Source organism: Myxine glutinosa, chromosome 2, assembly GCF_964187855.1.
Source record: "Myxine glutinosa chromosome 2, kmMyxGlut1.1, whole genome shotgun sequence".
NCBI lineage: Eukaryota > Metazoa > Chordata > Myxini > Myxiniformes > Myxinidae > Myxine > Myxine glutinosa.
The window spans coordinates 198,362,430-198,378,999 of NC_136262.1; the positions used below are offsets into that span (position 1 = coordinate 198,362,430).

Sequence of the window (16,570 nt, forward strand, 5' to 3'; positions counted from 1 at the left end):
TTCAAACTTACCGTACATTTCCTTTCCCCGCATGCCTTTGCTGAGTAAATGTTTCACCAGTGGCACTTGCTTCCGTCGCATCGGGAGGTCTCGAGTCTTCAAAGACGATCTCGAGGGAGTCCGAATCGCTCCTATTCACAACCGAAGAGTCCAGAATATTGAAGTTCAACGAGTCCTCCTTTAAGCTATGGCGTGTGCCCATTTTGTCCATTAGCATGCTGTCTCCATTTGATGCAGAGAGCTGTTTGGTGTAGCATGGTGGGCAACCAAGTTGTTGCAATGATGGATCGCTCTCTGTAGCTGGAAATGGTGAGCTGTACACAGCAGGAATCTTGTCATCAGACAAAATGATTGAGTGAGAACTCTGTCCTTGCATCGTCTGCCGAACTGACGTGGGTTGTTTCTCCACGACAGGGTTCCCACTACTCCAAACAGCTAAAGAGCTACAGGAACAGAGACAAGCCGTTAAGCTGGCTTAACTAACAGGGTATGTGTTACCGATACTTCCCTATGAAAACAAATATCCATTGAATCCAGCAAATATGGCTGCATGAGTAAACATTTAACAAAAGAAATGACTGCACAGCCTAACCAAATAAATCCAACCAGAAAATAACAACATTTCCATCCTTTGTGCTGATTAACTTATTGTTTGGTTCTTTAAAAGAGATTGAGGCTCATGGAAAAGCTGAATTTTAGAGGGGTCATGTTGACACGACTATGGAGCAGAGGGAGTTGGCATACAAGGTTGATGAATAAATGTCACAGAAAGGAACGAATACGTAGACAGCATAAAAAGTAGGGATATACAGACAGGACAAGGAAACAGAGTGGGCTAAGTAGACGAGGAACCTGCATAAGCAGAGAGGAAAAGCTGGCAAACAGTGCAAATGTGGAAGTGTGAGTGGACAGGAAAAAAAAGGAAAATAACGGGACTAGGAATAAAGATAAACTAAAATGACACTTCGACGTCACGACGTCGACCGATATACCTCTGCCCACATTACTTCATCATTATAATACTTGTAACAAGTTTGATTTAAATCCATTCAGCTGTTCTCAAGTTATCACATTTTTACATGACATGACCTCTGACCTTTGATCTGTTGATGCCATAATCCAATCAGTTCACCTTTTAGTGGGGGGGCCAATGTAGCAGATTGAAATGCCCGGTGAAATTGCTTGTTAATTTTTGGACACTGGTTGGGCTGTCTTTAGGGATGATATAAGTTCTAGAAAAAATATGTCTCCAATTGTTTCAAGTTCTTTATGGCGGCCATTTTGGATTTTCAAAATGGCGGATGTCGAAAACGTAAAATTCCATTATCTTGGCTTCTAAATGACCTAGAGTTTCGATTCTGGTGTCCAGTTGTACATTTTTGGGGATAGAGAATTGAATGAAACCTTCTTTAATAACCTACAAGGGATAAAAATAGGTTTTTATGGCACAGCCGAACCAGTGTCCAAAATCTAACTTAATGCACATCTATCTTAATTGTTATTTGTTATTTGTATGTTCCAGATTCGTGACCCTGAGCTATGATGGAGCCAAAAAGCAAGAAAACCAAGAAAGAAACTGATTTCACACTTTGCATTCAGTGCCAGGATCCCCAAGGTGCACTAGTGACTGAGCCAGCACTGGGCTCATATGCAAAGTTTCTCCAGTTCATCCAGGAGAGGGCACGATATGGTGATGCCGACTTCAAACAGATCAGCGAACGATTAAGCTGTTTCACTGCCACTGACTTGAGGAACAATAAAGCAAAGTGGCACCGGGCATGTTATGGATCTACATGCAACACTGCTCACCTGGAGCGTGCTAGAGTTCGCCACCAGAAAGCCTGCGAACATGGCGACACCCAGCATCTTCATAAGAGGTGTGGACGTCCTTCTTCTGCACCTGCCGCTGCAAGTACCTCAGGTTCTACGCAAGACGAGACTCTTCGCTTCACACGTTCATCATCAACTCCATTCAACAGAGACCTTTGTTTCTTCTGTCAAGAGGTCACTAAGGAAAGTGTACATGTTGTATGCACGTTCAACGCAGGTAAACAGCTGAAGAAAGCTGTTGAAGAAGGCAGCAACCACAAGTGGAAAGTTCAGCTGAGTGCTGCCATCAGTGCACATGATGCTCATGCGATCGACGTCAAGTATCATCTCCCATGCTGGGTGCAGAATGTCCAACGTGCTCCCAAGAGTGGGACATCAAGTGATGACAAAGAACACATACTGCAAGAAACTAATGTTATCAAAATAGCCGCAGACATTGAGTTTGTCAGCCTTGTTCGCTCTCTACTCCAAGCTGGTGAAATTCTCAACATGTCTGACCTGAAGTCGGTTTACTCCAGGATTCTTGACAATAATGGTGTGCACAATGTCCCATCACCTACTACCCAAGGCATGAAGGAGAAAATAAACTCTCACATTGATGACGTTCACTTCATGAAACCAAAACGTCGAAACGAGTCAGACTGTGTATTCTCCACTGCCGTGCGTGATGCAGCTGTCGAAGATGCAATGACGAAGACAAATGAAAAAAACATCGAACAACTGTTTGAGAGTGCCTCTGTTCTCCGCAGTGCCATTGATTGTCAGAACAAGCACCCATGGCAATTTGAAGGAGAAATGAACACTGATGATGCTGAAAAGCATGTACCCAAAGTACTCTATGCTTTCCTCCGCTGGCTACTGGAAGGACCAGCCACGAGCATTGAGCCAGAGACTATGCGCTCAGCCACTATTCATCGAGATGTTATAACCATCAGTCAGAACATCATGTACGGCTACAAGTCAAAACGCCAAGTCACGTACAAGCCCAAAGAGCCAGATGCACCATTCCGCCATCGCTTAGAATGGCCACAGCAGCTTGCCGTTGCCATTGTAGTCCATCAGTCCACCAGAAACAAGAAGCTTCTGGATTTCCTGCATGGGTTCGGTCTGTCTGTTGATTATAGTCGGATCTTGCGGTTGGAGACACAGCTGGCCAACTCAGTCATAGAGTCTACGACAGAACAGGGTGTATACTTTCCAAGAACCATGCGCATAGGGACGTTTGTCTTCTTTGCAGTGGACAACAGTGACTTCAATGAAGACACACCTGATGGGAAGCGGACACTCCATGCTACAGCCTGGGCACTCTACCAACGACGGGAACATGCACCCTCCACAGATGAACATAGAACACTGACACTACATGACCGAAAGGCCAGACACCGCTCACTCAAGGTTCTGACTGCTCCAGACTTTGTTCCTTGCCAAGCACCAAACAAACAATCTGCCACAGGTACCACATATAGCTTCAAGACACGGTCAAACCCAGATGTCACCAAGCCGTACTCTGCGACGGACACAGTGTGGCTACTTTCACGCACAATCATGCGAACAGCTGAAGCTGAGGACGTACAAGACGACATCATCCCACCAGATGACCAGCTGCAAGCTGCAGAACCCCAGCATGCTGACCCTGTTGGGTCACTCGTCCACGATCCAAAACAACCACCTGGCAGTAGGATCAAGCATCACGATATCCCAACTTGGACAGCCTACAACTCACTGCTCTCCTCTTCGAAGCCTCTGACAGAGGTCAACGCCCTGCCATTGGTAGCAGCACCAGCCCATGAATGGCAAACACTGATAACAGTCTTGAAACAGACACAGCAAATCAACTGCATGGTCATGGGTCCCGATAGGAAGACAGTGATCACCTTAGACATGGCCCTGTATGAGCGAGCCAAACAGCTGGAGATGACCAGAGATGACTGCAAAGGCAAGTGGGTACTGCGACTAGGGGAGATGCACACTGTGATGGCTGCACTGAGGGCTGCTGGGAATGCCATAGAGGACAGTGGTCTTGACGAGGCTTGGTCTGAGGCTGATATCTATGGCCCAACAACGACCAGACAAATACTGGAAGCCAAGCACATGAAGAGGGCTTTGGAGGCCCACATCACCACTGTCCAAGCCCTCTTCGACCTCTATGTGGACGAATTCTTCCAAGAGCATCCCCATCTGAGGGGCCCATGTACCCAGTCAGCACAACAGGTTGCCCAGAGCTGTCATCTACACAACCGAGAGGAGATGACAAGCGCGCAGAACAACATGCTAGCTGTCCTCGAGTCAAACGAAGTCCTGGAGGCCATGGCAAAGTTTGATGAGAGGAAAGAAGCCAAGAGTCCACTGTTCAAGTTTGTGCGACGCTACATGCGGATGATAATGCTGATATACACATTCATCCGTGCCACCCGTGATGGACAATTTGAGCTTCACCTGTCTTCACTGGATGAGATGTGCATATACTTCTTTGCACATGACAAACAGAAATATGCCAGGCTGACTCCCCGGTACCTTGCAGAGATGAAGGCCCTGAAGATGACAGATCCAGGGATCTACCAAGAGTTCATGGATGGGAACTTCAGTGTCCATAAGAATGAAATCCCCTTCTGTGCTGTAGGTGTGGACCATGCACTGGAGCACATCAACAGGATCATGAAGGTGACAGGGGGTATTGTGGGCATTACCCAGAATGCCAGTGCCCGCGAAAGGTTCTTTCTGACAGCACCAGAGCTGAGTAGGCTTGCTGAAGAAGCCCGTCAGATGGCTGGCTCACAATCAGCTACACGCAAGGAGCACCACGACCTATCAACCACAGTCTGGGCATAAGTGCATATATATATATATGTGTATATATATGTATATGTATGTGTAAAAAAATATATATATGTGTTGGCATAAGTGCGTGAAAATCCAAGATGGCTGCCATAAGAACCCTTTTGATCATATGTAGGTGTATAAATGTGTGTTTATTGGATTAAGTATCCGCAAATATGTACATTTGGACACCAAAATTAACACTCTAGGTCATTTAGAAGCCAAGATAATGACAATTTCGGTTTTCAACAAACGCCATTTTGATAATCCAAAATGGCCGCTATAAAGAACTTGAAAAAAATGGAGACATATTTTTTCTACAACTTCTATCATCCCTAAAGACAACCCAACCAGTGTCCACAAATTAACATTTGAATTCAACGGGAAAACATTGGCCCCCCCACTATTTGCAGCATATCTACTTATACCAAGTTTGTTCAAAATCCGATTACCTATTCACAAGTTGGCATGGCAACATAATTTTGAATTAACATGACCTCTGAGCTTTGACCTCTGGACCCCAAAATTGAATCAGTTCATATTTGCATCATTATACATACCTGTACCAAGTTTGACTTAGATCCCTTTGGCCGTTTTAAGTTATCACGGTAACGAAATAATTGTAACTTAACATGATCTTTGACCTCTTGACCCCAAACACGAATCAGTTTATCGTTGTATCATCAGATAAAATTATACCAAGCTCGGTGAAAATCCCATGACTGGTTCACAATTTAGCTCAGTAACAGAATTTTTTACCTGGCGGAACGTATGACATTTAACCTTTGACTCCAAAATCGAATCAGTTGATCTTTACAGCATTATACAATATACATACCTGTGCCAAGTTTGAATTCAATCCATTCAGCCATTCTCAAGTTATAAACCTATTATAGAATTTGACCTTTGACCTCTCGACCCCAAAATCAAATGAGTTCATCTTTGCATCATAATACATATACCAACTTTGGTCAGAATCCATCACTGGTTCACAAGTTATCGTGGTAACAGGATTTTTACCTAACATGACCTCTGACCTTTGGCCTTTGACTTCATGACCCCAACATCTAACCAGTTCATCATTACCTCATTATACATAACTACACCAAGTTTGACCAAGATCCCTTCGGCTGTTCTCAAGTTAGCACGATAATGAAAACATCACAGACAGACAGATGGACAGACAGATGGAAGGACAGACGGATGGACAGACGGATGGACAGACGGATGGACAGACAGACAGACGGATGGATGGATGGATAGATGGAAAACCCGAAAACATATCGCCTCTGGTGACTTCATCGGCGGAGGCATAAAAATGGTGTAGGCTTGCCATATTTGAGGAATGGAGAAAAGAATCTACATGGTTTGACAGACTTCAAGACATGATTCCACAGTTGAAAGAAGAGGGACAAAAACACAGTGGAGCAATTGGCTGGGATGTGGGAAGGCTTCAATAAATGGGTTAATTGCTGAGTGAGTGTAGCCTGGTCGGGCTCTGGCAGGATAAATTGCTGAACAGGTGGAGCGAGACATGAAATGAGACGATAGGAAACTGCTCGGCGACCAACCTATCTGGAATGAGAAGATAGTATGCATTGCACCTCAGCCTCCTGTTGAGGAATATCCTATTAGCCTCAGGGACTTGGATTCCACCATTTCCGGGGGCATAAGGTGAGATCTGGCAGCACTAACCCACAGAGGACATCCATTCCCCATGGCACTGTGGATGACAGCTTTGTGCACCAAGGAGTTCAGAGCAGCTGAAAAATGACAGGTCTGGGCAGATGATGCCAAGGTGGCTCCCTGCCCTGGAAGCCAAATTGGATATGTGATCGACTCAAGAAAGGTCATGACAGAATGGTTGTCAAGAAAGTTCGAACGTATGAATAAAATCAACCAGCCAGTCAAGGAGAGAATAAAAACCACCACCAGAATAAAAACCACCTCTCAAGGAGAGAATAGCAGATGAATAATCAGGGTTACGTCTCAGACGGTGTCAAATGCTCAAAACCACTTGGGGTGAAACCAAGGACATACTCTCACCTATTACTCGAGGTTCAGAGTATCCATCCATTGCTGAGTTCGCAGAATGAGAAAAACTAAGTTTGACTGGCCATAACAGAACCACAATTGTTGATCTAATATGAGAGTTGGAGAAAGGATATGCCTCGAGTTCTACTGAGAGTATCTGTTCTAATCATTTGCTCATTATGGGAAGAAGGCTTACTAGTCATAGCTCACAGGGTCCATCATGGCACCTTTCTTTCGAATAGAAACATTCTAATTAAGACACCTTCAATAGTGAGAGAGGGAAACCATCCAAGAAGGACATGCAAAAGAGTAATGAAAGAGAACCAGCTAGTTGAGATGCCCATATTTTGAGGATGGGTGCACTGATGCTATCAAGAGCAGTTGCAGATGACAGTTAAAGTTGGGCAGATGCTTCCACACTTGCAGGTGAGAAGCCCACTTAATTCAGGTCGTCTGTAGAGGAAGAAAAATATGTAACAGGCCAGAATGAGTTGGGAACAAAAGCTTTTTCAGCAAAAACACAATTTAAGCATTTCCCTGAATCACGAGCTGTGTCTGTTGTGATTCCTTCCATGATTAATTTACTGAGGAACAGCATGTCCCTGAGACAGTTTCAACCAGTTGCCACCATAATTTTGAAGATGGAGGAAGTAATCAAAGGGTTGATCGAAGATGAACCTGATGGTAGAGAAGAAAAAAGAATAAAATAAATTTCCCACATATGTCAATTAATTCGTTATAATCCTGTTAATTCATTTAAGTGCTTCTATGCCCCCAGTGGTGTTTATAATAGCGGACATGGATTTGTCCCACCATTGGAGGTAGACCCTCTCGTGTTCAGGCCGTTGGTGCTCCTATGGTTGGCAGCAAGTGCCCCAGAAGCATTGGCGGAAGAGATTGGCAATCATACAGTCACGTGAAAAAGTAAGTACACCCCATGTAAAGTTTTGACTTTTTCAACATATTTCAACATACAGCTATTTGATCTTCATTTCAACAATATTGATAGATAAAGGTGATAAAATATAACAAATATCATGAAACATTTACATGTTGTAGTCCATTGTATAATTTAAATAAACATAAATGCAAATTTCGCATGTGGAAAAAGTAAGTACACCTTGGCTCTAATGGGTGGTATTGCCCCCTTTGGCAGAAACAACCTCAAGTAGGAGTTTCTTATAACTGTCTACCAGTCTCTGACATCGACTGGGAGAAATTTGCCCACTCCTCCATGCAGAATTCTTTCAGCTGTGCGATGTTTGAGGGGTTTCTTGCATGCACAGCTCGTTTCAAATCCCCCCACAACATCTCGATGGGATTTAGATCCGAGCTTTGACTTGGCCATTCCAGAACCCTCCATTTCTTTCTTTTCAGCCATTCTTTGGTGGATTTACTGGTATGTTTAGGGTCATTGTCATGTTGGAAGGTCCACCTACGGTTGAGCTTCAACTTTCTGACAGATGGCCTCACATTATACTCAAGCACCCTCTGGTACAGTGAAGAATTCATAGTGGATTCTATGATGGTGAGCTGCCCAGGCCCTGATGCAGCAAAGCTGCCCGAAACCATAATATTTCCACCACCATGCTTTACAGTTGGTATCAGGTTCTTGTGGTCAAATGCTGTCTTTGGTTTTCGCCAAACATGTCTTCTGGTACTGTGGCCAAATAGCTCTACCTTTGACTCATCTGTCCAGAGCACATTGTTCCAGAAGTGCTGGTCTTTGCCTCGGTGTTCATTGACAAACTTTAGTCTTGCCCGGATGTTCTTTCTGGACAGCAAAGGTTTCCTCCTGGCACACCTCCCATGTCAAATTTGTGCAGCCTCTTTCTAATGGTAGACCCATGCAGTTTGACATCAACAGTTGCAAGAGCTACCTGTAGGTCCCGTGATGACATTCTGGGGTTCTTAGAGACTTCTTTCAGCATCTTGCGGTCTGCTCTCGGGCTGAACTTGCTGGGGCGGCCTGGCCTGAACAAGTTGGCAGTTGTTTGGAATCTTCTCCACTTGTAGATGATCTTCCCGACAGTCGAATGATTGATTTCAAATTGTTTGGAGATCTTTTTAAATCCCTTCCTAGAATCGTAGGCATCTATAACCTTCTTTCTGAAGGCCTCAGAGAGCCCATCTATAACCTTCTTTCTGAAGGCCTCAGAGAGCTCTTTTGATCTAGGCCTGGTGGCGCCGCACACTTCAACAACAAAGAGCAAACCAAACTAAATGTCTGAGGTTTAAATAAGACACGTTCCTCCAAGATCCTCTCTGACGATGTTCTAACCATTTGCACCTGAGCTGGTGCACCTGATTCTAATTTTAGGTATTTGAAGTGGTAATAAATGTAGGGGTGTACTTACTTTTTCCACATGCGAAATTTGCATTTATGTTTATTTAAATTATACAATGGACTACAAAATGTAAATGTTTCATGATATTTGTTATATTATATCACCTTTATCTATCAATATTGTTGAAATGAAGATCAAATAGCTGTATGTTGAAATATGTTGAAAAAGTCAAAACTTTACATGGGGTGTACTTGCTTTTTCACGTGACTGTATGTGTGGGAAAATTGCATTGCTTGGTCAAGGTCACCCAGATAGCTCAGATGGCAGAGCACTGGTGCGGTTCACCAGAGACCTGGGTTCGATTCCTGGTTTGGGCATGTAGTTTTCCCACATATGTCAATTAAAGAGCTTATTGGAGACCAGGTCAATCTGCCTTCTTTATCTGACACACCCTGCAATGCCGCAGTGGTTCAAGGCAGAGACCCATTGAAATGGACTGCTTCACCAGCATATGATCTGATGAGCCAAGAGGAGATGGTGAGACACAAGGTTTATTATGGGAAGGTTTTGACATTACGACGTTTAAAAGAGAGAAAGAGAGTGAGCCTGTTGATGACATCTCCTGATTGACTCAGTGAGACTTGATGTTTCACAGATGTTTTTTGCAACAATACCATGCCTGGATTTCACAGGACCTGTAACCAGCCATTCAGAATGGTGACAGTTTAAATCATCACAAAGGAGTAGGATGGTAGGATAGCCGAGAGGCATGTACACTCACATCTGAGCTGTTTAGCCTAGGTTGGAATCTCATCCCACCTATAAACTGCCATCGGCCTGGTATTCTGCATCAATGTGTGAGCTGTCCTTTGGATGGACTTTAAATTGGGCCTCCCAACTGCAAGCATTAGTTGGACGTTAATGATCCCACCGAGTCCTTGAGTAGGTGAGCTATCGCCAGCACCCTGGCCAGATTACAAATTCCTGCTCTAACCTACAGGGAGGCACTGCATCAGTGCCGTGGTACAGCCACCTCCCTCCCCTCAACCGATGATGCTACTTACAGTCACGCGCTGAATACAAAAGAAATATAAGGGAATTTTGACGCAAGAGGCCATTTGGCCCATCATGCCTATGCTACACCAACACCAGATTAAATAAATCCGTCAAAGCTAACGACGCAATTTCATTGGTGGGGATGGGAGAGGAATGGGGCTGAGAAAAGTATGGCAGGTTCAGAGACGTCACCAAATTGCTGAATGGAAATGGAAATATTTTTGTGTTTCATCTTTTGCCGTTTAAAAAAAAAAAAATTCTTCTGATGAACTCTTCTGCACTTATTAGTCCCCTACCGGTGTACACCGGAGCGGACTGTAGGTTTGCACTCCGTCCCTCCGTCTGTCAGTCTGTCAGTCCGTCACGCAAAGAACAGTTTTCCGGACTTTTTTCTAAACTCTTAATGCTAATGATTTCAAACTTGGCACATCGTTTCCTCATGATAAGTTACAGATCAAGTTCGAACTTCACGACGTTTCGATCATTTTTGACAAAGTTATTGCACTTTGAACTTTGGTAATTTCCCCCAACAGTTTTCCAGACGACAGACTGCCGGTAGGGGACATGTATTGCAGCGCAATACTCAGAATGCTTGTTTTATCTATATCCTTCATTATCGTCAACATATCTATCATATCCCCTCATAACTACCTCCTTTATAATGTATAAAGGTCCTGTCTCCTCAAGCCACTCCGCATAGCTGAGTCGAGCTGGGCCCGGAAACAATCTAGTAGCCTCGCACTGAACTCTCTCTCTACAGCAGCTACGTCCTTCCGCAGATGTGATGACAAAAACTACACACAATATTCAACACGAGGCCTCATTAAATTTCTGTACAGTGTTAACACCACCTATTTTGATTTATAATTTATTCCCGAGTTATAAAACTTAAAGCTTAGTGCCATCTGCAAATTTGGAAAGCTTACTCTTAACACCGCTGTCCAAATTATGAATAATAATGGTTGGGTAAGGTGAAACCCAGCATTGAGTGGGTGAGGTGAAACCCCAAAGGTGGAGGCAGACGATGAGGTGCAAGACAAGTATCAACAAACAATACAGTACTTTAAAAACCTCATCAACTTCGCGGTGCAAATTGTTGTTTCTCTCTGATTATATAAAGATTTGCAGTGTAAGGGCATATAATGATTGGCTTACAGGACAGTCACATGCAGTCAACATTACACGTGCTGCCTTAATCATACAAGAACACACTGACCTGCAATCCCCGATCCAATGTCTGTCATGCTCCTCCTGCCAGCTCAGAGAAGGAGACTCCATCCAGGCGTTGAAGTAGCGAACTACACCAGGATGTTCAAGCTTCGCTAAGGCTTTTACTTCTCGCAACACCTTCTCACGTGCGTATGGCCTGTTAGTTCCCCGCAATGATGACACACAATTGACCAAATTATACTTTATTGCCTCCTGTGCCAAAGTCTGTCAAAGAGCGCATTTCAATTGCATTACACATTCAATTTTTGTCCGTCAACCGTCATCTAAGGGGATTATGTTCAGGTGGGAATTTCAACCAGGTCATCAATTCACCATTTGATTATGTACAGAGGGGGAAATAAATAAATAAAATGCGACTGGAAATAACTGACGAAAATGAAACCGAGGGAATTAACCACAGTGTGTTGAGCATTACAAGCCAGAAGGCAATTTCACCTGTTGGGCAGGCGGATTCGTTTGATGGCGTAATGGCAGTCATCCACTTTGTTTATGGCTTCAAAAACCACCCCAAAACCACCACGGCCCAGACACTGCAGATGCTCGAAGTCCATTAGGTACCTGATGAACACACGCATCACCCCAAAGTGATTTAACTGTTTGGCTGGAGAAATCATACCATACAGTGTATTCAGAAAGTATTCAGACCCCTTCACTTTTTTCACATTTTGTTATGTTGCAGCCTTATGCTGAAATCGTTTAAATTCATTTTTTTCCCTCATCAATTTACACTCAATACCCCATAATGACAAAGAGAAAACAGGATTTTAGAAAGTTTTGCAAATTTATTAAAAAGCAAAAACTGAAATATCACATTTACATAAGTATTCAGACCCTTTGCTATGACACTTGAAATTTAGCTCAGGTGCCTGCCATTTCTCTTGATCATCTTTGAGATGTTTCTACACCTTGATTGGAGTCCACCTGTGGTAAATTGAATTGATTGGACATGATTTGGAAAGGCACACACCTGTCTATATACGGTCTCACAGCTGACTATGCATATCAGAGCAAAAACCAAGCCATGAGGTCGAAGGAACTGCCTGCAGAGCTCAGAGACAGGATTGTGTCGAGGCACAGATCTGGGGAAGCCCACAGAATCTTGTTTCTCACAGTCTGAGAGTCCTTTAGGTGCTTTTTTGCAAACTCCAAGCAGGATTTCATGTGTCTTGCACTGAGGAGAGGCTTCTGTCTGGCCACTACCATAAATCCCAGATCGGTGGAGTGTTGCAGTGATGGTTGTCCTTCTGGAAGTTTCTCCCATCTCCACACAGGATCTCTGGAGCTCAGCCAGACCATCGAGTTATTGGTCACCTCTCTTACCAAGGCCCTTCTCCCCCGATTGCTCAGTTTGGCCGGGCGGCCAGCTCTAGGAAGAGTCCTGGTTGTTCCAAACTTCTTCCATTTAGGAATTATGGAGGTCACTATGCTCTTGGGAACCTTCAATGCAGCAGAATTTTTTTTGTCGGCTTCCCCAAATCTGTGCCTCGACAAAATCCTGTCTATGAGCTCTGCAGGCAGTTCCTTCGACCTCATGGCTTGGTTTTTGCTCTGATATGCATCGTCAGCCGTGAGACCTTATATAGACAGGTGTGTGCCTTTCCAAATCATGTCCAATCAATTGAATTTACCACAGGTGGACTCCAATCAAGGTGTAGAAACATCTCAAAGATGATCAAGAGAAATGGGAGGCACCTGAGCTAAATTTCAAGTGTCATAGCAAAGGGTCTGAATACTTATGTAAATGTGATATTTCAGTTTTTTCTTTTTAATAAATGTGCAAAACTTTCTAAAATCCTGTTTTCTCTTTGTCATTATGGGGTAGTGAGTGTAGATTGATGAGGGAAAAATGAATTTAAACGATTTCAGCATAAGGCTGCAACATGACAAAATGTGAAAAAAGTGAAGGGGTCTGAATACTTTCTGAATGCACTGTATATAATTACCCTGCACACGCAAAGTGAAAATTGGAGTTAAGTCATTGGTTAATTCCGTCCATCCATATGTCTGTCTGTCTTATCAGTTTATGATCGAGGAACAACTCATTTAAATTGAATGTTATATTTTGAACACAAATCAAACATGAATAGGAAGACAAGTTTGCCGTTGAACAGTACTTTGGCTCTGAATTCATCCCGATCGCACATGCACACAGAGAGAAGCGATATAACATTTTACTCTGCCTGCCTGGCAGTCAAACAAAATTGAAAATCATTCCAAAGAGAAAACTTACTGTTTTTAAGGACGGTATAAAGGAGGCAAACAACAGGCACAAATAACGAATTTAACAAGTTAGATAGGGTGGTTCAGACATGGGAGCGTTAAAGTGGTGCCCAGAACCATCTTACACTCTCCATGTCAGGATTGCTGGTCTTACTTCCTGTCTCACTCAAACTATAGCTACCGGGCTAGATTTAATCTCTCTTTCTTACTAACACCATACACTTTTCATCTCTTTTATTTAAGGCCTGGCCTCCATGAGGACTATATAGTCCGTGACTGGATCCTTCAACATAAAAAAAAAGGGTCAAATCCAAAATCCCTAGGGGGTGTAGCCAAAAATGATACTGCTCTCACACCATCTTGCCATGTGGTGATCATAACCACCAAGTTTGGTGAATTTCTGCATAATCGTTTAGTTTAGGCATGACAGACAGATTGACAGAACCGATTACAATATCCCCCGCAATGTTATTCAAAAAGCGTGGATATAATAATAATAATAATAATAATCCATTTGACACAATATGAATTCACAAATATTGTCTCGATCAAAACCAAGTTATTTTGCAGTGATTGGCACCATTTGAATACAGTATACGGGAGGTCCAGAAACTCTGGGCACATTTTGAAGAACGATACCTGCAATAAACAACTAAGTTTATTATTGTTCTTTGGTGCAAAATAAAACATGATTACTCGTTAAACAGTCTAATCAGTCTAATATACATGAAACAGATCAGTTCAAATGTTCAAACTGCACTCTGACGCACTCTGACACACAGTTCTGCATGTTTCAGTCGTTAAGGCAGCAGTCTCATTACGGATTAATTATTGTTTCAAGTCTCTAAGGGTCATAGGATTCCTCGCATACATTTTTTGTTTGAGGAAACCCCAAAGGAAGAAATCACAAGGTGTTAAATCACAAGACCGTGGCGGCCATTCAACCGGACCACGACGGCCAATCCATTTGTCTGTAAAGTTTAAATCAAGGGCCTGGCATACACTGGCAGCATAATGAGCAGGCGCACCATCATGCATGAACCACATTTTGCCATCATAGAGTGGAAATACATGCTGCTCCAACATTATAAGGTAATTTGCAGCATTCACATTTTCTTCGAAAAATATTGGTCCAACAATGCCTCCAGAAGAAATGCCTGCCCAGATGGACAGACTAGCCTGATGCTGGACGTTGTGCTCAACAGTAAATCATAGGTTGTCTACTGCCCATATCACGCTGTTATGATGATTCACAGAACCAGATAAAGTAAAGTTAGATTAATCTGACCACAAGATCCTGTTCTGCAAATCATTGTCCATATCCATTAACCCAAGCAATGTCTCACATGCCTCAATGCGCCTGTCAAAATCATCCTCAGATAGTTGGTGAATTAATCTGGTTGTGTATGGTTTCGCATTAAGGTCTTTTAGTATTCTTCGAATCGATGATCGGCTTATGTTAGTGACGTTTGATAAACGATGAGTTGATAATGGTGTGTTACTGTCGAGCTGTTGTTGAATGACCGCTCTGCTTTCCTCAGTTCGAACAGTACAAGGCCTACCTGGTGAATGTTTTGAAAGAATGCTGCCGGTTTCATCAAACTGCTTGTTTACTCTGCCGATGGTTCTTCTGTCAATTGCGTTGGCACCACATTATTTGACAAGTTGTCTGTGAACTTCAGCCAAATTTCCAGATACAGAATACAAGCGTACAGCGCAAATTTTCTGTCTCACGATATCCTCCGTCATATTCGGGCATCTAATTCACAATGAACTGAACTAATGCAAAGACAAATGCGTGCAGCACAGTGAGCAAAGCTCACCCTGCCCCATATCACGTGATGCACCTCACCCTGTTGGGTATCACGTGATGCCTGTGCGTGTTGAAATGGTCACATCTATTTACGAGTAATCATGTTTTGTTTTGCACCAAATAACAATAATAAACGTAGTTGTTTGTTGCAGGTGTCGTTCTTCAAAATGTGCCCAGGATTTCTGGACCACCCTCCCTATATGGATAGAAATTTTAGCCATACCTGCAAATACAACCAGCAAGTATCTAGTAAAACGAGATCTACCCGAGATGAGGAACTAGGTGCCTCATGTAGGCTGGATTTCGTTTTACCTAGATGAGGGACACTTTACCTTCCAACAACATGTGCAGAAACACTCAATTGTTTTCCCCATACCTGCTCACGTAAACTGCAGTCCCATCTTGCACACCTGCCTCCATGTTTTTCTCCTTCTCAAGTAACCCATCACATTTCTCATCGGTTTGTGCCTCGCTCTCAGATGATCCTCGTGTCTGCAACAAACAGCACACATTCAAGATCCACACAGCACATTCTAAATACAAGCATAAAGAGTCGTCAAAAATATTCTTGTGGTGACAGCATCGGCCTGCATTTACTACCACAACCACAATGAGTTTGGTTTCTACAAACAAAAGAAAATCAACAAGATTTCTCACCCTTTGGACATCAATATTCGGCAGCTTCCAGAAGTACAATGAAGCACAGAGGCCCAGGAGTATGCAAAGTCCGAGAGATACAAGAGCATCAATTTGCAAGAACCGGCTAATCCCTTCCTGTGGATCCAGCATCTCAAAATCCACCTCACCCGTATCTCGGACAGAGATCCGTACACGGACACCCTTTTTGTTTCTCTGCTGCTCTTGCTCATAGAAGTGTTGGAAGTAGAAGCCATCATCTGCATAAAACATGGCAGAAGGACATGAGTGCTTGATTTTTGGAAACTATTCTCAGTCGTGTCAGCCTTATACAACATTATGTTGCAAATAAATCAAATGAAATAAAATTATTTAATTGGGAGGAAATAATGTAATTATTCATTTTTTAAAAATTACTTTACAGTATTTGCAATACGCACATTTTACTAAATTACTTCTGCAAGGCCCAGGTTGTTATTGTGATAATGACATTAGTTGCTGAGGGTATGAGGAGGGGCTATAAAATGTGTCATTACCTTTATAAGTAAAATGTGGAAATACACCAGTAACTGACTTTCAAAATGATGTAATCTTCCCCAGAATGCTCAATGGGCATGCACAGAAACACCGAGCAACAACAGTCATC

General features: G+C 43.1%; 2 protein-coding genes across 4 annotated transcripts in view; one reads left to right on the forward strand and one right to left on the reverse strand.

Annotated features, from left to right (window-relative positions):
• The window catches only part of ST3GAL5 (ST3 beta-galactoside alpha-2,3-sialyltransferase 5), a 1,112,943-nt gene that overhangs the window by 932,469 nt on the left and 163,904 nt on the right, over window positions 1-16,570 (forward strand). The gene's annotated exons all lie outside the window — the stretch shown is intronic.
• The window catches only part of EIF2AK3 (eukaryotic translation initiation factor 2 alpha kinase 3), an 82,405-nt gene that overhangs the window by 7,079 nt on the left and 58,756 nt on the right, over window positions 1-16,570 (reverse strand). For all 3 annotated transcript variants that reach the window (XM_068106491.2, XM_068106489.2, XM_068106492.2), the window contains 5 exons: window positions 15,946-16,184; window positions 15,665-15,780; window positions 11,691-11,813; window positions 11,242-11,391; window positions 12-443 (listed from right to left, as the gene is read on the reverse strand). In XM_068106491.2, coding sequence (XP_067962592.2) covers window positions 12-443; window positions 11,242-11,391; window positions 11,691-11,813; window positions 15,665-15,780; window positions 15,946-16,184 — 1,060 coding nt within the window. The remainder of the gene's footprint in view (window positions 1-11; window positions 444-11,241; window positions 11,392-11,690; window positions 11,814-15,664; window positions 15,781-15,945; window positions 16,185-16,570) is intronic.